The 21,941-nt window shown below is 35.9% G+C and overlaps 1 protein-coding gene across 5 annotated transcripts in view; it reads right to left on the bottom strand.

Annotated features, from left to right (window-relative positions):
* Nucleotides 1–21,941, bottom strand: part of CPNE3 (copine 3) — a 47,790-nt gene that overhangs the window by 7,334 nt on the left and 18,515 nt on the right. For all 5 annotated transcript variants that reach the window (XM_038000321.2, XM_038000322.2, XM_008001026.3 and 2 more), the window contains 9 exons: nucleotides 21,867–21,938; nucleotides 16,743–16,826; nucleotides 14,019–14,108; nucleotides 9,501–9,599; nucleotides 7,665–7,751; nucleotides 6,593–6,652; nucleotides 5,925–6,058; nucleotides 3,292–3,346; nucleotides 3,158–3,209 (listed from right to left, as the gene is read on the bottom strand). In XM_038000321.2, the coding sequence (XP_037856249.1) occupies nucleotides 3,158–3,209; nucleotides 3,292–3,346; nucleotides 5,925–6,058; nucleotides 6,593–6,652; nucleotides 7,665–7,751; nucleotides 9,501–9,599; nucleotides 14,019–14,108; nucleotides 16,743–16,826; nucleotides 21,867–21,938 (733 nt within the window). The remainder of the gene's footprint in view (nucleotides 1–3,157; nucleotides 3,210–3,291; nucleotides 3,347–5,924; nucleotides 6,059–6,592; nucleotides 6,653–7,664; nucleotides 7,752–9,500; nucleotides 9,600–14,018; nucleotides 14,109–16,742; nucleotides 16,827–21,866; nucleotides 21,939–21,941) is intronic.

Raw genomic sequence — 21,941 nt, 5'->3', positions numbered from 1 at the left:
TCCTTTAGCCTGAGTCCCAATATAAGAAACATGGAGAGAACTACAGCCTAGCTGCATGTAAAATGAGCAAGAAATAAACCGTTGTCATTAAAGCCACTGAGATTTGGAGATTATTTATCACAATAGCACAGCCCAGTGAAAGTTGACTGACATTGCTGGTCAAAGCACTGCTGATGAAACTTGTATCCCACACATGCACCTGTTGAATCTGCCCTTAATATCAGAGCATTTAGGATGCAGATAGGATAACAGAAATTCTAAAGAATTTCCAACAATATATGCTGAGATCATCACAGATACTTGCCACAAAAAAAAACTTAATGTAAATCAAAACAGGTCTCTTGCTTTTAAAATGTCCAATAGAACACAGATCAACAAAAAAGAGAAGCATATACAGTCAAGTGTCACTTACCAATGGGGATAAATTCTGAAAAATGCATCGTTAGGTGATTTCATCATCGTGTGAACATCATAAGGTTATACTTACACAAACCTAGATGGTATAGCCTACTACATACCCAGGCTATATGGTATAGCCTATTGCTCCTAGGTTAAAAACCTGTACTGCATATTGCTATACTGAATAATGTAGGGAATTATAACAACTGTACCTTTTCTATGTCTTTACAATAAAAATACAATATTAAAATCTTATGGGCCTACTGTCACACATGTGGTCTGTCATTGACTAAAATGTCACTTTTAGTGCATGATCATACTTGGCTTGAAAGCTTCATGAAACCAACTCTCTCCTCTTAAAATGTAAGAGTTCCAATAAACTCCTCTTATTTTATTTGAATTTAGGAACAGGTAGTCTTACGAACAACGTTTGAGAATGTAACTAATTCATATGCAGAGGTGATTTTACATGCATAAGGTCCATGTAACTAGTAGTCAATTCAGTAGTAACAAAGGCACAAATAATTCATTTAGGGCTGGGCATGGTGGCTCGTGCCTATAATCCCAGCACTTTGGGAGGCCGAGGTAGGTGGATCACATGAGGTCAGTAGTTCTAGACCAGCATGGCCAACATGGTGAAACCCTGTCTCTACTAAAAATACAAAAATTAGCCGAGCGTGGTGGCAGGCGCCCGTAATCCCAGCTACTTGGGGGGGCCACAGCAGGAGAATCGCTTGAACCTGGGGGGCGGAGGTTGCAGTGAGCCTAGATCATACTATCACACTCCAGCCTGGGGAACAAGAGCGAGACTTCATCTCAAAAAAAAAAAAAAAACAAAAAAACAAAAACAAAAATGTAATTTCTTCACAAATATCGAGAGCCTTCAATTCCTTAATTAAAACTGAATTATGCCAAAAACCCTTTCTATGCATCAAAGTCACAAGCTATTTCTAAGGTATATTATTTCTAAGGCAATTAGGTTCAATGATTAGTTAGGAAAAGGGGATTAAACTTCCTTGACTTAAAATCAGGCTCTGAGCTTTTTGCTGTATAGTATCTCCTTTGTTAAAAACCAAACTGATCTTTTTCCAGAGTGTAAACCACTTGGTGAACAGCCCAAGGATGGGCTGACATTACTCACAGAATGACTGAACTTCTAAAATGAATTATCATATGATATGTCATCCATATTCATTTATAATAAATGAAAGCTAATGACAACAAATTCTAAAAATTATTCCACTTTCATTATAAAAATGAAGCCTATTTCTTTTTTTTTTTTTTTTTTTTTGAGACGGAGTCTGGCTCTGTCGCCCAGGCTGGAGTGCAGTGGCCGGATCTCAGCTCACTGCAAGCTCCACCTCCCGGATTTACGCCATTCTCCTGCCTCAGCCTCCTGAGTAGCTGGGACTACAGGCGCCCGCCACCTCACCCGGCTAGTTTTTTGTATTTCTTAGTAGAGACGGGGTTTCACCGTGTTAGCCAGGATGGTCTCGATCTCCTGACCTCCTCATCCGCCCGTCTCGGCCTCCCAAAGTGCTGGGATTACACGCTTGAGCCACCGCACCCGGCCGCATATTTCTTAAAAAGAATAACATTCCCAGTTTCAAATGGCTAGGGAATAAAAGAGGTCACAACCAGTCACTGAAAGTGTCTCAAAGGAACACTGAATTAGTATGGAAAAAGTGTTTTGGGGAAAAGAACAAAACCGTATTGCAAACTGCCCCCACAAAAATTGTTCAGGCTCTTCCACCTTATGAATATTGTTTAGGAAGAAAAGAAAAAAACACTTTCTTCTGTTAGAAAGCTATACATTTGTAATTGTCAAAAGGACCCTTTGCAGAAAATTAGCTTATTGTCTAGAATTTTAAATTATGCCTCTTGCTCCCACACCTACTTTCCCTTTTCCAAACTCTTTAGTCTCATATATAATTTAGTGGAAGACCTGGCATTTCTGATTGATTGCTCAATGTGGTAAAAAAAAAAGCAGCAGCACTTGGATACTTGAGGTATAAGGAAAAAAGCAAAACGTGGCTGGGCATGGTGGCTCATGCCTCTAATCCCAGTACTTTGGGAGGCCAAGGCAGAAGGCAGGAAGATAGCTTAAGGTCAGGAGTTCAAGACCAGCCTGGCTAACATAGTGAGACTCTGTCTCTATTTTTTTAAATAGATAAAAGAAAAACGTGAAATGAAAGACACATATGTGCCTCCCACTCTCTACATGGAGGAAAGCTGCTATAGAAGCTCAATTCTTTGTTCCTTTTGCCCATCCCAGCTACTTACAGAATACTGTGTGAGCAACAAGTATTAGATGCTGGATACTTTTCTCTTTGTTGAGAGTGACTACTACTCTGAAAAAAGTTTCAAAAGATCTGTATATTAAATTACTTATTTTATTGAAGGTTTGCTTTTAAATAAATTTACATGTGAAAATACTTTTTAATATATGATTATTTTTACTGATCTGCTCCAAAGATTGAGAATTTTTTTGTCCTACTGAAGTTCTTAAGGTAGGAGGATTTAGCTCACCACCTCCATCATCATAATACTGATTTGCCCCATAATTACCATTACCACCCTAACCACCAACCTGGTGCAATTCTTCTACCTTATACAACAGAAAGTTAAATATGTAAGAAAATAAAACCTAGAGATGAAATTTGAGTAGTTTTCATCACAAGAAAAAAAACAAAGAACAAAGTAACAAAGACTAGTGAGACTTCCCATTTGAAGTCTTCATGTTTAGTTTTTAACTTACCATTGCAGTAGGGATTGGATGAGTTGAAGTTCATTGGAAATTCATGTGATACCTGTCAAAGATGGACAAAGGACTGATGAGGGCTGGGTTGCTTTTCTAGGAGGTAAAGTTTTAAAAATGAGATTTCCTCTTACCTGCCACTGAGGAGGTATCTGAGCTCCAAAACCAAAAGCTGGAAACATCTTATCACTAAAAAGAAAAAAAAACATTAATAAAATATTGTTTTTCCAAAATAAAAAAGCTTTATCTTTGCTCACAATAAAATCAATATGAGCTCATTTCAAAAACAATTTTTCAAAATCTTAGAAAAGTATGGAGATAAAACAAAGATTACCTATATTAACTGCCAAAGAGAATCAGTGTTAATATTTGACAACTCTCATCCTAAATATTTTTCTGTGCACTGAGGAAGAAAAATGTTTCTTTCTATAGATTTTGTAGAAATGGAGTTTACATGCATGTTTTATAATCTACTGTGTTCTACTTAAATCTTGTATATCATTTCAGTGATCAAATGGGTAAATAAATACACGAAGTCCTGAAAACCACAATTCTTTTTTTACTAATTTAAAGCAAACTCATTTGGTAGCACAACCTGACCCCAGATGATCAGAGGATATTGGTAGCTTTTATTTATGCCACTTAATACAAACATTCATATATTAGGGAGAGGGACAGTGGAGCGAATATATACATCACGTGAATAGCCACTGAGTATAGGTATCTTCCATACAATATGCTACAATATGGATATCCTCCCCCAGATGTCTGATAGCCAATGTTCTGCCATTATAAAACACCATAATGAACATATTTTTTTCTATGAGGAATATTATTTTCTTATTTATTCCTAACAGTTAGTTTTGCATTGAAGATGGAGCCTATGCCATGTCAGAAATGTTTCTCCCAGGCTGAGGTGGGAGGATCACTTGGGCCCAGGAAGTGGAGGTTGCAGTGAACCGTGACTGCACCACTGTACTCTAGTCTGGGTGACGGAGCGAGACTCTCTCTCAAAAGAAAGAAAGATACATTTTTCCCCAGTTTGTATTCTGTCTTCAACTTTGTTTAAAGCATCTTTCTTTTCATAGTTTTTAATATTAATGAATGTGAATACAAAAAAGGTTTCATGATTTTTGCTTTTGCTCTCTTGCTTAAAGGTTTTCCTCACTACAAGATTATAAACAATTCACATATATTTTCTTCTAGAACTTCTAGAACTTTGCTTTTGATATTAAACTTCTAATTCATCTGGAAAGTGTTTTGAAGTGGATATGAAGGAGAAATTGCTGCTCCCCGGCAATATCCATTCCCTCCTTTAATAATAGAACACCTGAGCTAGACACTGTACCTCCTAGCTTCTCTGGGCTGGATGTGATCAGGTGGCTGGAATCTAGAGATGGAGATGTGAGAAAGAAGTGATTTGCCAGCCACTTCTGAATCATACTCCTAAAAGGCAAGGCACATGCACCCCCTGGTCCCTTTCTTCTCTTCCCACTGGCTGGAGAAGATGAGAACCAGAGCTATGGACCCAGAGAGGAAAGCTGTGAATTGAGAATAGCAGAACTCTCCTATCAGTTCTTAACTATTATACTTACCCCTAGACATGCAACGTGAAATAAACCTCTATTTTGTCAAAGTCACTTTGTTTTTGGGTGTCCATTTCAGCAGTTTGGTCTGTACTCTAATTTATACAGAATAATATCCTAAAACATGCAAGTGTGAGTCAGGGATCCAAATTTAATTCTTGTCCAGTTTGACAGTTCTTATAACTCCTTCCCCTAAATTCACTTATACTCATGGGTCTATTTCTGGACTGTTTGCTTGGTTCCACTGGTCATATCCTAATTCCATACTTGTAATTAAGATAACCGCAAAAATACTTTTAATATCTGCTAGTGAGAAATTATTAATTTTTTAATTCTGTGTTATATCTGACCACCTTTCTAAGCTCTCACTACTTTCTAATGAAGTAACTTTCTATATATGTTAAATATATTTAATGATTTTTGCCTTAAAACTTACTAGCCTGAAATTGGAACTGCTACCTTGCTTTAGATTTCTTTGCATGTGCCTACAAATTTCACCTCTTTAAATGCTACAGATTAATTAAAAGCCCCATCAATATGAAAATAAAATAATAATAGACAAAAACAAGAGAAACTTTATTCTGTACTCTTAACACATCCAGGAAAAACACTACTAATGCAGATGTTTTCCATATTGTTCAGTAAACCCTCAAGAGGACTTATTTAAATCTATTCAAAACCTAACCATCGATAACCACTCAGAATATTTCATAGCAATTAGATCTAGTTATCCTTCAGCACTTGTTAAAAGTCACCATTAAAAAAATAATTTGACAACTGCCAAGGAGATAGATATGTTAAGAAATAGTTTTTGTGTTTATAAAACATGTCTTCTGGGCTTCAATCACTCATACAACTTATGCCTAATGAATAAGCCCCAAGGAAACCAGACTAAAGAAACAAGAGCCTTGCTGACATCAGTCAGGAAGTAAATAGCAAACTATATATACTATAAAGCAAAGTACATGCAATATATTATAACTAATCACAGCAAGATATTAGAGATCTAAGGTAAAGAGCAAGATTGCCACAAAGAGAAAAATAGAAGATAAGATGGGGGATTTTAGGGAGAAAGCATCATCGTCCTACCACCTATAGCAGAGTACTAGCCGACGAAACAAACTACCCTTTCTGGGGAATTGTGGAAACATGTATTTTAGTTTTTCCAAAGTCATACTCACGCATCATAATCTTGAATGACCAGTCCCACAGACCAGAGAGCAGTCAAATACTCATTAACGCCATTGGGGCTGATGTAATGAAGGGAGTCTGGAGACCTTGGGTCACCATTGGAGCCAGTGAAGTCCACTCCCACCTGCCAAATAACAATTGCAGCCCTTACTGAGGAGAAGGCAGGGACACCTGTGCTTGATGTCCGGGAAAACTTCAAGAAATGGGATACAATCATGCATCCTGGCGCCGACTTCCTAACAAATGTCTACCACTTATTTCCATAGACAATTAAACAAGTAAAGCCTAAATGTGAAACAACCTGATGCCTCTACTTCTCTAGATGGCTTAAATAATGAATTACTATATCCACTACTTAGGCTTAGGGGTTGTCTTTTATAAGGTTGTCTCACTAATGCTTTCTAGTCCTTAAATTACTTCAGGATAATCACTGGTTTGTAGGTTTGTATACATCTGCTTTCTCTCAGGAGAAAGAGATCTCATCAACAAAGCAGAGAGCTTCACGATGGATGAGCCCAGAAAACCTGCCTGAGGACTCTAAGAAGACTATGCTAAACAGATTGTGAAAATTTCATTACAAAGTCAGTTTTGCAGTGAAGAAAATATACTGCAACATGGAGGAAAAAGCCTATGCTGAAAAATTCAGTGTGTTACTTACGGTAAAATTCAGCTGACATCCTCCCATTATATAGTCAAGGAATGTGCATTCCACTGTAATCTAATAATAAGAGAAAACTGTTAAAATTACAACTCTCCTACTATACAAGAGAAGCAAAAAACTCTTTGGCATATATTTTTAAAAGTCTGTAAACTGAACAGGACATAATATAAACATGGAAATTACCCCTGCATTCAGGTTTAAGATATCCCTTCCCCTATGTGCCATGAACCTGTAAGATTTTACTTCAAGATACTTACAGCAATGTTAAGATTAGAATATTAATGGCCAAAGATGAAATATACTAATTTTAAGTTTTAAGATATTAGTAATGAATCCAATATGTTGAGGGCTTTAATAAGCATAGTAGTCAACATTTAAAAAACAAAAACTCCACTCCACTTGTTCAACCTAAGAAATCTTGGCTTTTCCCCTCTACTCATAACATTTTCTATTGAAATTAAGAAGAGGATAAATGCATTGGGTCAGGTCATCTCCACTAAACAGCTGAGAAAATACTATGCTTCTTTATATTTCCTAAGATAATGAAAAACTTATCCTTGTCCTTTGCAAATAACTTGTCAAACCTTAGAAACAGGTTACTTGATTTTTTTCCTCTTCCCTACTTGATTCTTTTTGCTAAAGGTGACCAGATGCTCATGTGATTTTCAACTGCCTGAAATTCAAGGATTTGTTTAATATAAATCATACTAACAGGAGAACTTGAAATATGATCTCATTATATTATAAGTAGCCAAGGCTTGGGTTGGGCGCAGTGGCTCACGCCTGTAATCCTAGCACTTTGGGAAGCCAAGGCGAGTGGATCATGAGGTCAGGAGTTCAAGACCAGCCTGGCCAACATGGTGAAACCTCGTTTCTACAAAAAATACAGTGTTGTGGTGGGCGCCTGTAATCCCAGCTACCTGGGAGGCTGAGGCAGAGAATTGCTTGAACCCAGGAGGCGGAGGTTGCAGTAAGCCGAGATTGTGCCACTGCACTGCAGCCTGGGCAACAGAGCGAGACTCCAGCTCAAAAATAAATAAACAAAAATAAGTAGCCAAGGCCAACTGACCTCACACTGTTTGACACTGATAACACCTGAATTCTTGTAGCTTTTTTTCTTTTGCCTTTTTTTCTCATTTATGCATTCAAATTCAACCTGTAGGAAGAGAAGACAAAAATGTTACTTTTTATTAGCAATATTAGAAATGCCAGTGTGAACTTAAGTGAATGACTTTTTTCCCTTTAGAATCAAACTACCTACTGATATAGGTCTGTTGCAAAATATAACTCTGAAACAATTAAATATGTTAAATATGTGGAATATTTATCAGATAAATTTCTAACAATTAAGGCATTCCTAAAATTGCATACCTTTCAAAATAGTTCCCCCAAATAAATTTTACCTCTGCAGGTAATTTTCTTGCAAATGTTCCGAGGCATAATATTTTCTCTTTGCTGTATATTTTACCATAGAGTTGGGCTCTGTGGTATAATATGGTATAATAAAGGAAATAAAATATTACTCCTAGCTGTTACCAACATAAAGAATGAAAATATGCTGCAAAGGAAAGAAAAAAAAAAGTAACATCATAAAACAAATATATGAAGCCCAACTCTATGGTAAAATATGCAGCAAAGATCTTCTCTTTCCACTGGGAATACATGTTAAAAATTGATCTAACACCTCCTCTTGCTTTATATTTCCTTCTCCCAAAAGAATGATCTTCCTTCCCCCATTCTATCTCCCTATCCATCTTGAGGGCTTGGCTCAAGTTGTTCTCCTCTATAACTTCCACTACTCCTCTAGTCTTCTCTGATCTCTATCTCTTTAAATTTCTACAACTATATGAAATTTAGTTACATACTCTGTGTTATTCTCAAGTGTCTCATTTAATTTTTTTCTTCACAGTGACGTTATAATCAACTCCAAGTTATACCTTCAAATTCTCACTGGCTTGCCTAATAATAATATAAGAGATATTCAATAAATACTTGATAAGTCACCTCTTCTGGTTAACACAAAGCCACTTATGTACTTCAGACGGTCATTACTAGTTTTCCAAGAATCAAACACTAAAAAATACATGTGGTATAATACGATGATGTAAAACAAAATTATGTTAAACAAATTCTTTGATGGTTCAGGAACCATTCTTTGATGGTTCACAATAATAAGTATTAATTATTGAGTATTAGAAATTTAAAAAAGGAAAAACAATTAAAAAATTATTGTATATTAGAGCTACAGAAATTCCACAAACTGAATTCTTATTGAAAAAGGGCTAGATTACTTCACTTATTCGTTTATACCTTCAGGCTCAATAAGTGCTCTTTGGTCCTGCTGAAGCCTGTGCTTAATGACTCTCAGGCCTGCCCCCAGTTTTCAGTATTTCCTAGTCTATTTGAGAGGGGCAGGGTCATTCTTCTAGACAAGCGCGCACTGGGGCCAACTGCCCTGCATTAGCTGCTGGATGGAACTGCTGGCCATGGAAATCAATGCCTACTTTTAAAGCTGATATTGCTCTGTCTCTTCTCTCTGTGAGTAAAGTGTGGTTCCCTCTAGTGCTTGCCTGCATTGTGTTTGCCTTGACTCCAATACCATGATACAATGGGCAAAAGGTTTGGACTTCTATTCCTAGTGACTGACATTGTGATCATCTTTGCTGTCCTCCATGTAGTTGGAGTCCTCATCTGGCATTAGTAACTGTTATGTGGTGTTCTGCTCAATAAAATTCATACCCCAAGTATGAATTGTGGATTATGTGATGACTAAACATTTCGGGGCATTATGCAATATAGAGTGAAAGCATAGTAAACCGTTTGATGCTGTGGGAAAAAAATGAAATACAGTAATAAATACACAGCCCAACTATAAAGTATATGAAAATGCACAGATGTAACTTACAGGTGAGCTTCTGGAGGCTTCTTTCAGTTTTGTCATGGTGGTTTGAAAGGTTCCAATGAGATCATGTGACCCATCATTGTCATAATCATAACACTCCACCTGAAATTAAATATAATAAAAATATATAAAAATCAATTAAAAAGTATTGGCTGTGATAAATACAATCTATCATGAAGTGCCCTTTTAATTACAGTAAATGAAAATATGGAATATGCAGTCCCTACTTGAGAAAGTAGGAATTAATATCCTAGAGAAGCAATATTGAAACACTTTCAAACCCCAGCTATCCTTGGAATGGGGATCTAAATAGATCTAAAACCACAGGCAGATGAAAAACACAAATACTGTTTCAATTCCACATTAAGCAGTTTCCAGCTCCTCTATCATGCCTTCTATAAGTGCTGATAAAGGGCAAAAAGGAGGTATACCTTCTTTCTCATCTACTTCTTTGCCTTATTACTATGCAATGGCTAAAAGCCATTATCTGGAGAAGGAAAGGAAGTTAACATTCTAGAAAGCTAAAATTTATATAATTAAATCCTAGATAATTTAGAATCATGAAAAATATATTTCATTAGCTGCAGTTTGGTAAGGTTAGGCTTATATTAGAAGTTACATATGATGAAGCCAGATTTGCATCATTGTGAAGATCACAACTCTTACAATGAAAAGAACAATTCCAGGCTAAGAGTACTTAGTCCACTGAGGAAGTATCTATACCGGGTCATATTTACTCTATTTCCATGTGAGACAGGGTGAGTTCTAGTCTTAGATCTGGCTCTGATTAAATGCTTTCTCTCTCTGAAAGGAGACAGAGGAGAGGTGAGAGTATTTGAGTTGCATGTAATTTCGTGACAGGTTGACAGAGCAGTCAAAGAGTAACTATTCACCAGCATACTAGAATATTATTTGCAATGGGAAAAATTAGGTGGCATGAACTACTAGCAAGCAGAAGTGTTCAAGAGAAGCTGAAAACTGACCATGATTGTGAACATTTAACACCAATGTTTTTATAGTATTTTATTTCAAAACAGATTATTTCATTTCTGCAAACATTTATTATATACACTGTGCACATTCTGTAAATAGTCTTGTGAGGTAGACAGAGTTGGAATCTTGTTACTATGATGCCCATTTTGCAGAACTAAAACTTAGAGGAATTAAATAGTCTTAGAAGATGGTATGCCTTGTGTGGTAACCAACACAGGTAAAGTAAAGCTGTGCTAAGGACACTTTGAAATCTTAGAACCTATACTTTAAAAAAAAAACCTTTTAACTAAGAAGCAATTTGTATTTACCATCAGCCAATAGAGAGTTTTATCTTGCTAATATCCTTCTCGAACTTAACTGCCAAGCTAAAATGCTCAGGATTTTATATGTTTACTTGGCAAAGTGACTATTTTTCCCCTTAGTTCTGTGAAATGAATGCTTATCATAACTGGAAGTCTTTCATTCCCTACTTCTATTTTCATTATTCTTCAGGAAAACTACAAATCAATCAATCAAAACAGCCGACATTGAGAATTTCAATTTTGAGTAACAACAAGGAATTTTATTTTTTTAAGAAAATGCTTTGCAGGTATTTTGGCCACTGACTGAGTCTGACAGTTTGACTCTTGCCCTACTCAGTATCCAATTTTTAAACCAAAAACCTTTTATATGACTCTTTAATGTGCCAAGAGAAAAGAAATGTAAAAATTTCCATAATTTTTATAGGAAGTAATATTTAGATAAGGTAGAAAACAAACTATCTTAATATTTTAATAAGTTCATGTTTTTTAAACAGATATTTTCAGTTATGGAAAATAGAACCTTGCAGTTTAGATTTGCAATCAGGGAACACCAATGTATATCTAAGACAAGATTAAGCTTTGACAAGGCCAAGATTTTATCTAAGTAAAGATTATGAAGGGCTAAAACGGTTCATATGTTTAGACTATTCGTACGTTAAAATTTCAGGAAATGTAAATAATATTTTTAAACTGAAAGTTTTGATTACTCACTATAATAAATATATAGAAAAAGCTGCCTCTTGTCCCCTTGAAGGCAGACATGATATTTATAATGCTGTAATATGTTCAGATACTGTTTGAGATAAGACGATTTGTGTAATTTAATTTTTCTCTTTTCAAGAATTCAAAGACCGGTACTATTGGCTTTTTAAACAATGGTAGGCATAACAATATATGCATATATACACATGCATATGTATATACAAGTATATAATATATACATGTATTCATATACATTTAATGGATATGTAATATGCATATACACATGCATATATAGTATACGTAATAAACATATGTGTAATAAATAAATAAATGTATACATATATACACATGGGCATATGTATATATGAAAGAGAATGCACACACCACACAACACTACATTCAGTAAGGCATTCCCATTTTAGGCAAAGTGGCAGCATGCATGATTATTTCTCGTATTCACTTGATCTTAATGAAAATAATACATGCTAGAATAATAACACACCACAGCAAAGAAACTACTGAGGATTCTGACTCTATTCTCTGCTTTATAATTCTTTACCATCCCTACAAGCAATTTTCAAACAGTAAGAGAATCACAAATGTATGACTTTTCTGATATTGCAAAGAAATGCAGAACTAAACGAAATAAAGTCAGTGATGACGTAGCAAACCAAGTTGTGTATAGTTAAAAACAAATAAAAACAAACCAAGAAACTTTTAAGAATGGAAGACATTCATCAGAGAAAGCTCAGAAAATCAATTTACTTACTATAATAAAATAGCCCTGTAAGCATGCCACTGTGAGCAAAAAAGTTTAAAAAACATTGTTTTGTTGTTAACATATCACTACACACAATCAAATAGTCATGGCTTAGACATTTTTCCCCAGATTTACCTGCCGTCTGACATCTAATGATATTTACTATTTTTAATAGGAAAAGCAAAAGTCTGGATTTGGTATAATGATAAAAAATAATTTTATAGCTAGTTTTCAACTATTTATTTTGGACCTGGATTTTCACTACTGTTTCAAATACCTTACAAATCATATTTAAATTGATTTTTAAAGTTCTTTACAAATTTGAAGCAATTTTTTATGGATCTCAGAAATGAAGCAGTTGGTTGTTTTTTTTTTTTTTTTTTTTTGAGACAGGGTCTCACTCAGTCACCCAGGCTGGAGTGCAGTGTGAAGCAATCTTGGCTTATTGAGACCTCTGCCTCCCAGGGTCAAGGGATCCTCCCACCTAAGCCTCCCGAGTAGCTGGGACCACAGGTGTGCGCCACCATACCCAGCTAATTTTTGTATTTTCTGTAGAGACAGTATTTAGTCATGTTGCCTAGGCTGGTCTCAAACTCCTGAGCTCAGGCAATTCAACTGCCTCAGCCTCCCAAAGTGCTGGGATTACAGGCCTGAGACACCACACCCAGCAAAAATGAAGCAGTTTTTCAGTAACAATGGCACCTTTACAAAATTTTCACAAAACTTTCACTTCTGTTCATTTAATTTTTGCTTTTCTGCAATGTAGAAATTCTTAACTCTACTATAAAAGTGAAGAATCCAGTTGAAGTTTCCTACTAATAAGCAAAATAAATAAATAAGTAAATGTGAAGAAGTTTGGTTACCTGCCCAAGATCCCTTAGCCGGTTACAGGACTAAGTCAAATCTTGAACTGTGGTCTGACTCCAAATCTTATACTTATTCCTCATTAACTTGCCTGCTTTTACCCTATTCATTATCAAAAAAAGAGAAAGACAAACCAAAAAATCCCTTTGATCTACTGATGTCTGAACATAAAAAACACTTCTATCTGTAATCATGTAAAGATAATAATTCTAGTACAAAAGTGTTTTTTATGTATATGTATGTAAATATTTTTCATTCTCAACACCACTCCATGAGTTTTCTTTTATTTTTTTACTCTTTTTTCAAATAAATGCCTATGAATAAAAACATTTTAAAAAATACCGAGACATCTGCTATTTGCTGTTCATACTTCACTTCCCTGATACTCTAAAACTAAAGCCTTCTAAAGGCTTTCAATTAATTACTTATCTCATTCTGAAAATAAGGAAGAAAAATGCCATCAGCACTCCCCTCCTTTACTAAGGGCAGAAGCAAGCTCTGAGTTCTTAGGGTAACATCTGCTTCTATCTGCAACAGACATACCAAAGGCAAATAATGTAGTTCGAGGTTCCTATTAGCAGAGCAGAGGAATCTTATTAAAAGGAAAAAATATTAAACTGGACATTTGATTTTTTAAAATAAAGATTAAATAGAAACGACACTGTTTGACCAAGCATTAGGTCAACAGATTAGTCAAACATGCCTACTCCTCAAACTATGCCACTGATCAGAAGACATTTCTATTTTAGTATTATTCTACACACATAAAATTTAACTCTATAGGTGTCTGTTATATCATTTACTTTCTTTAGATACTATCTTATGTATTAATTTTATAAAATAGGTGCACATGTATATATTTATGTATTTTTTATATATATATATAAAATTTCAAATTACCTTAATAGTTTTGTCCATATCTCCATAACACAGGGAGTTCAGAGAGATCTTAAAAGGCCTCCAAACAGGATTCAAGTTGTTTTTAACAACCTATAAAAATGTGGTTTCAAAGAGCTGTTAGAAAAAATTTCCAGTTCATTAACATTTTGCTCCTGCCCTTCCTAGGTTCTTGCTATACTCTCACCATTCATCCTTCACCTTTTCATCAACTCAACTATTTCCACAAAAAATCTACCTAGAACAATATTTTACAACTGTTACATGAAAAATGTAATAAATTGTACAGTTGTGGTACATTCTGAGGAAAGTAGAAAACTATTTGGAAAATACATCTACCTACTACAAGGAGCACTTAGAAACTACAGAGGATGGCCAGGCGCGGTGGCTCATGCCTGTAATCCCCAAACTTTAGAAGGCCGAGACGGGCAGATCACCTGAGGTCAGGAGTTTGAGAGCAGCCTGGCCAACATGGTGAAACCTTGTCTCTACTAAAAAAATAAAAAATTAGCTGGGTGTAGTGGTGCACGCCTATAATCCTAGCTACTCAGGAGGCTGAGGCAGGAGAATTGCTGGAATCCGGGAGGTGGAGGTTGCAGTGAGTGGAGATCATGCCACTGCATTCCAGCCTGGGTGACAGAGCAAGACTACATCTCAAACAAAACAAAACAAAACAAAACAAAAAAACTACAGAGGATTATTGATCTTATTAGCAACCACGGTTTTATTGCAGGGCACAGAAGATTCAAATACAAAATAAGAAAAGGTAATACAGAATAAGAAACTCACTATGTCGGAATTGAATTGGAGAAGTAAGTCCACATTTATAATATAAAATTTTAATACCATATATACAACATACATAATAAACAGATAAACACAAATATACAAATTTCTTAGCTTTGTCCACTGAAAAGGCCTAAAAGCAATGATATCCAGTAGCAATGAGCACATTTAGCACTCAGATGTCAGTGTCTAAATACTACTACCGTCCTGCAGAAATAGAGCTTATTAAGAGACAAGCTCGTACCAGCTCTGGGACAGAAAAAGTACAAGGAGAACTGAGAACATACTCTAACTTAAGAGAATGCTTAAAGACAAATGAGGTCAAAAAGAAAAACCAAGAGCCATTTTAGAGACTAGGAGCTCTCTCTAGTCAAACTTGGATTAATCTGAGCAGCAAAAATAGAGTAATGAGTTAACACAAAGCATATACTGTTATAACAATCCATGAATTTATAATGATACTAAAAATAAAAGGAAAGAAAGGGAGAGAGAAGAGATGAAAGAGGAACGTCTGTTAATATAAGTAAAAAGGATGAAAGATTTTGAAAAATCACTATTTTACTACCCATAATTCATTAGGCAAGGATCATCAATGGATGCTAAAACCACTGGTTGAAGTGCTAGAGAACAGGTAATTCATGCAGTCTCATAGTTTCACACCACATATCACTTATTAATTAAAAAGGGGAAAAAAATGAGACTTTATCATGGTGAGATCTGGTGGTCATCATTTTAACCAAGTAGCCAAGCTTGACATCAATGCTGGGCAGACTGGTACCATGAGCCTCCTGAAAATGTAAAGAAAAGGAACACACATAGTGTTTTTGACAGAAATGTTTGATCTGGATCTAGTTGTGAGGAAACAGAAGAATCCAGAATGTTGGACATTCTGGTCTTGATTTTCAAGATATTCAGTGGCACCAAGGAAGATAGGGAGAAGAGTCCTCTGTTGGGAATATAATAGTCAAATCCAAAATATGAGCCTTGACTGGATTCTGAACAAAACAAAGCAAAACAAAATACATATAAAACCTGTGGGACAACCGAGGAAATCTGAAGTTGAATGGTATACCGAATGATGATACATTTAGCTATGTCAAATGTCAATTTTCTCAAGTCTGATTGTATAGAATACCCCTGTTCTTTAAACATACCTGCTGTGAAATTTATTTATTTATTTATTTATTTTGAGGTGGAGTCTCGCTCGGTTGCCCAGGATGGAGTGCAGTGGTGCAGTCTCAGCTCACTGCAACTTCCGCCTCCTGGGTTCAAGCAATTCTTGTGCCTCAGCCTCTGAGTAGCTGGGACCGCAGGCAAGTGCTACCACGCCTGGCTAATTTTTGTATTTTTAGTAGAGACGGGATTTCACCATGTTGGCCAGGCTGGTCTCGAGCTCCTGACCTCAAGTGATCCACCTGCCTTGGCTTCCCAAAGTGCTGGGATTATAAGCATGAGCCACCACACTTGGCCTGCTGCAGCATTTAAAGATAAGAGTTATTATGTCTGTAGCTCCATTAGGATGATTTTCCAAAAGGAAAATATATGTGTGCATAAGTGTGTGTGTGTGTGTGTATGTGTGAGAGAGAGAGAGAGAGAGAGAGACAGAGAGAGACAGAGAGGGACAGAAACAGAGACAGAGAGAACAAGTGTGTGGGAGTGTGTGTCCATCTGGTGAATCTAGGTGAGGGGTGCAGAGGAATACATTTAGTGTTCTTCATAGGGCTTAAAATTTTTCAAAATAAAAATCATAAAGTATGGTAGCACCTCCTCACTGAAAGAAAAAAATGTGAACATGGCTATATGTAAGTCTGAACTTGTATCTCTGGCTATATGTAAGTCTGAACTCAGATTGATATTTTTATAAATATAAGCTTTCTAAAACTCAGATTACAATAATTCCAAAGAACACCTCCACTCTGCTTTTCAAATTCAGATGTTCACCTCTGTCCGATGAACCATCAGCCAGTTTCCATCAGATGTCTGCTTGTGGAATTCCAGGTATGGGTCTGACTTTCCAAATAGATCCTACAATTAAAACAGACAACAAAAAGCATTTGTTCTCCTCTGAACCCATGAAACCATGTGTGACCATACTTTACACATGTTGGCAACCCCCTAAAGTCTAACTCTATAGTACTGGTAGTAAATACACATCTCATCACCTTTCTCCCTAACTTAGCAACTTACTGAAGTCTACTAGGGAGAATTATCAAAGTGCTTGTGATAAATGCTCATAATGCTGTATATCATACCCTGACTTCTCAAAAACATGACGGTTTTAAAATGCAGTGGTCAAATATACCATAACATATGTTTTTGCCTTGTTTTCACCTTTAACCATTTTCATTCACATATCACTGAGTAGTTTTAAATAAATGACATCACAAACATTAGCCATACCAACTCTATGGAGACAGGGAAGTTATCAGTGAGAAAATGGATTCAGAGGGGTTAATGATTTTCCCAAGATCACATATCTAATTAATTAATGGATCCAGGCCTTAACTTCATATCTCACCCTTCTATATCCAAAACCCCTTCACCAATACTACACATTTCTTTGCATGCACAAATGACCAGATTAGATACGTGGAATGCATAATAGAAACACTTCAAGGGCACAAACTGCACCTTCCATTTCCTCTGTGATTCACCACAGAACTCCTATACAATGCTCAAGCACACTAAGTGCTCAAAAATACCGTTATCACCATCCTCAGTACACACATATTCACACACATACAGTGAGATAAAATTCAGGGAAAATGGATTAACTCAGGTGGTAAGACTACAGATGATTTTTTTCTCATTTTCATTTTGAAATTTGCATATTCCTTAACATATATGACTTGTTATTTTTGAAAATGAAAGGACACTTGTTAATCTCACAGGAATATATGCAGATATATCCCTGAGCTGAAGATTTCTTTAGTTCTGAATTAACTTCAGCATTACATTAAGAACTAAAATAAAATTATTTCTCTCTTGAATACAAAGTTTAATGTCAAGCAAATAAGATATTTGGTACAGTCAAAAATATAAACACAAAGACTTTGTGTTTATATTTAAACACAATAAATAACAGCAACGTAACAGTGAGAAATTAACTTTTCAAAAACACATTAACATGCCCTGTGTGAGTTATCTTAAAAATAATCCTATGGAAAAGGCAGAATATCCTTGTTATCATTTTGAAGGCTAAAAACCAATACTTGTTCAAAGATTCATTAAGTTGTTAGTATTAGAACTAAAACAATAATTAAACTCCCTGGCTCTAATCTCCAGGATATGTTAAGTAAAAGAAGTACGGTGGAGGAAAGTGTACATCTAGCATGCTACGCTTATCTAAGGGCTGGAGGTGGGGAACATAAATACAAATACATACATACACATATACATATGAACACATACACACACACACACAGGAGTATATATACACACAGAAAAACCCGTAGATATTTAGGAAACAGAATGATTAAATTATAAAACACAACTTTTTAAAAATTATTATCGGCACAGAGGAAAGTGGAAGCAAGGTAGACAGGGAGAGAAGTTAAATTTCTTAAATACCTTGTTTTGCAGATTTTAGAGCCATGTAAATTTTTTATATGATTATAAAAGAAAATTAAATCAAATGGTTTTTTTACAAAGCAATCCCTAAATATAAAAAGCAAAATGAAACTAGGACTGTGACAGCATAACCACACAAAAGAATTATTTCTTCAAATCGTAAGAATGTGACTATATAACAAAAGTGGAATATATACACCTTAAAGACAAAAAGAACTTCAAAGAAAGCTCAAACTGTTTTCAGTAAAAATACTGTTAATAATAATATTTTTATTCTAAAACTATTAATGTCATGTGAGACAAAACAGATAAGCAATTATGTTAATATCTTTAGCAACCAAGAGAAATGAGGTATGAATATAAAATAGGTCCCTGTAATTCTATAAATATTTTTTGTTGTTGTTGTTTTGGAGACGTAACCAAGGCTGGAGTGCAGTGGTACAATCTCAGCTCACTATGACCTCCCCTTCCTGGGTTCAAGCAGTTCTCATGCCTCATCCTCTTGAGTAGGTGGGACCACAGGTACATGCCACCATGATCAGCTACTTTTTGTATTTTTAGTAGAGGCAGGGTTTCACCATGTTGGCCAGGCTGGTCTTGAACTCCTGACCTCAAGTGTTCTACCCACCACCTCCCAGAGTGCTGGATTACAGGCGTGAGTCACCGTGCCCAGCCAGTAATTCTATATTTGAATTGGAAATAGTTGTGTAATTTCATGATTTAGTTTTTCTTAAATTAAAAAAAAAAAGTCTTTTCTGTTGTCCACTGAAAAGTCCTCGAAACCATGAATGACAATAACCCGCAACAGTGAGTACCCCTAGCACTGGACTGTGGTCTCTAAATACCAATTCCACCAAAATGAAGTAAGGTTCCTTTTAATCTGCCAGTCTGAGGCAGAAACTAGATAAAATAAGCTTGGAACATGGCTTATTAAAGACAAAAAGAACTTCAGAAAGAAGTTATTTGAAGCTCTTGTCATCCCACAGAGCAAGGAAACTATTCAAAGACTCCTGGAGTTGTGCCAAATGGTCTCAAGCACAAACTTAAACCAATTCCCTCAGGCCAAAGTTGGAATAACTTAAGCATCTATGAGAAGTAATCCATTGCAGTTATTAATATTTAAATCTATTACTTTATAGCAATTCTAAAACAGAACAAAACAAACAAAAAAACTTCACTGGTCACATTTAGGGGATACTAGGGAACCAACTTAATAATTTTGAAAAATGGCAAATATGAGGGAAAAGTCAAACAGTTTAACTTGTTTTTCCTATATAAACTATACCACAAAGTAAATAAACACCTAAGGCGGGGAAGTTTCTCTCTACAGAAACATTCTTGCTAAGAAACAAAAGCAATGATAGACTGACGATATCACTATTTTACAGATTTTTTTTTTTCTTTCTTTCTTTCTTTTTTTTTTTTTTTTTGAGACAGAGCCTTGCTCTGTTGCCAGGCTGGAGTGCAGTGGCGCGATCTCGACTCACTGCAACCTCCGCCTCCCGGGTTCACACCATTCTCCTGCCTCAGCCTCCCGAGTAGCTGGGACTACAGGCATCTGCCGCCAGGCCCAGCTAATTTTTTGTATTTTTTAGTAGAGACAGGGTTTCACCATGTTAGCCAGGATGGTCTTGATCTCCTGACCTCGTGATCCGTCCACCTCGGACTCCCAAAGTGCTGGGATTACAGGCGTGAGCCACTGCGCCTGGCCCAGGCTCTTAATAATAAAACCAGGTAGTTATCATCAATGATCACAAACATTCCCAAAACACACAAGTTAGTGTGAGTCTCCTGATGGAATTACATGATGAAACTGTCTTGCCAACAATTAAAAATACCAGCAGATCATACTTCTAGATTCAATTGCCAGGTTACAGAAATCAGAAAGTAAAAGTAGAGAGAGAAACATGTTAAATGACACCTTTAATAAGCCATAGGCAAAATATGGAAAATTCCTTTTTGAAAACAAAAAAAAAAGATGGAGTCTTGTAATTATAATGCACTACAGCCTCAAACTCCCAGGATCAAGCCATCTTCCTGCCTCAGTCTCCTGAGTAGCTGGGACTACAGGTGTACACTACCTGTGCCCAACTTGAATGTGGAAACTTCTGCAGGACAAAGAAATCAGTTTTTTCCATTGAATAAATTCCACGATGGATGGAAGAATTGATAAAAAGGAAGGAAGGGAGGGAGGAAGGGAAGAAAGAATTAAAAAAAAGAAAGAAATATATAGATTTAAAAGGACTTAAGACACACTTTAAACAATTACATTTTTTAAAGTGTCTTCAGAGATACATCAACACATTCAGGGATGAAATGATATGAAGTCTGGGAGGAGAGAAAGTAGATGAGGGTAGAGATTAAATGAAATTGGCCATGAGTTATTATTGTGGAAAATGGGTGATGGGAACAAGAAATTTTTTAAAAATAGTCTTCCAGTTTTGTATATATTTAAATTTTTCCACAATTAAAAAAAAAAAAAATTCCCCAGCCTATAGTCTAAAATGTTTTCTTTACTTTTTTTTTTCTTCTTGAGACAGAGTCTTGCTCCATTACGCACGTGAGAATGTATGATTACTGCTCACTGTAGTTTTGACTTCCTGGGCTCAAGCAATCCTCCCACCTCACATGGGACTACAGGCACATGCCACCACACCCAGCTAATTTTTGCATTTTTTGTAGAGATGGGGTTTTGCCATGTTGCCCAAGCTGGTCTCAAATTTCTAAGTTCAAGTGATCTGCCCACCTCGGCCTCCCAAAGTACTGGGATTACAGGCATGAGCCAACACGCCTAGCCCTAAAATGTTTTCAAATTGAACTGCAAACAATGAAGAATATTGACTAGATTATAGAATTAAGTACAAAAAGCTGGGCTCAGGGGCTCACACCTGTAATCCTAACACTTTGGGAGTATGAAATGGGAGGATTGCTTGAGCCCAGGAGTTCCAGACCAGCCTGGGCAACAGAGTGAGACCGTGTCTCTAAAAAATATAGGTAGGTAGGTAGGTAGGTAGATAGATAGATAGATAGATAGATAGATAGATAGATAGATAGATAAGATAGATAAAAGAATTATAATCCATGCTATATACTAAATTGTTGTGTTATTATATATTATATATACTCATCCTTCATAAAAAGAAATTGACCTTTGAATGAAAAGAGGATAATTGACCTATAATTAATAAAGCACAGTTTTCACTTTTTTCCTGAAAGTAATTCAACTGTACTCTTTCATGCTTTTACAGTAACATTAATGCTTCTATTCAACTCCTCTCTTAATCAAAACAAAACCTTTGATTACATCTAGATGAAAGAGGTGAAGAGAAATGGGTTCTGCTTAAACATACAACACACACACATGCAAAATTTGAAAGTAACTAGTACCCTATGTGATGCTCAGATGATGAAGTTCATGATATTAACTGCATTTTAATTTTCTTAAAAAACAGGCAAAACATGACAACCTTGCTGAAATCTGCATAGTCTACCCACCTTATTATCCAGTTTTCTGGCTTCCATTTCAAACAAGACCACTCTATTATCTTTTATTTCTTCAGCTGAAATCTA

This window comes from Chlorocebus sabaeus, chromosome 8 (assembly GCF_047675955.1).
Source record: "Chlorocebus sabaeus isolate Y175 chromosome 8, mChlSab1.0.hap1, whole genome shotgun sequence".
NCBI classification, from domain to species: domain Eukaryota; kingdom Metazoa; phylum Chordata; class Mammalia; order Primates; family Cercopithecidae; genus Chlorocebus; species Chlorocebus sabaeus.
This window is presented reverse-complemented; position numbering and strand designations above follow the sequence as displayed.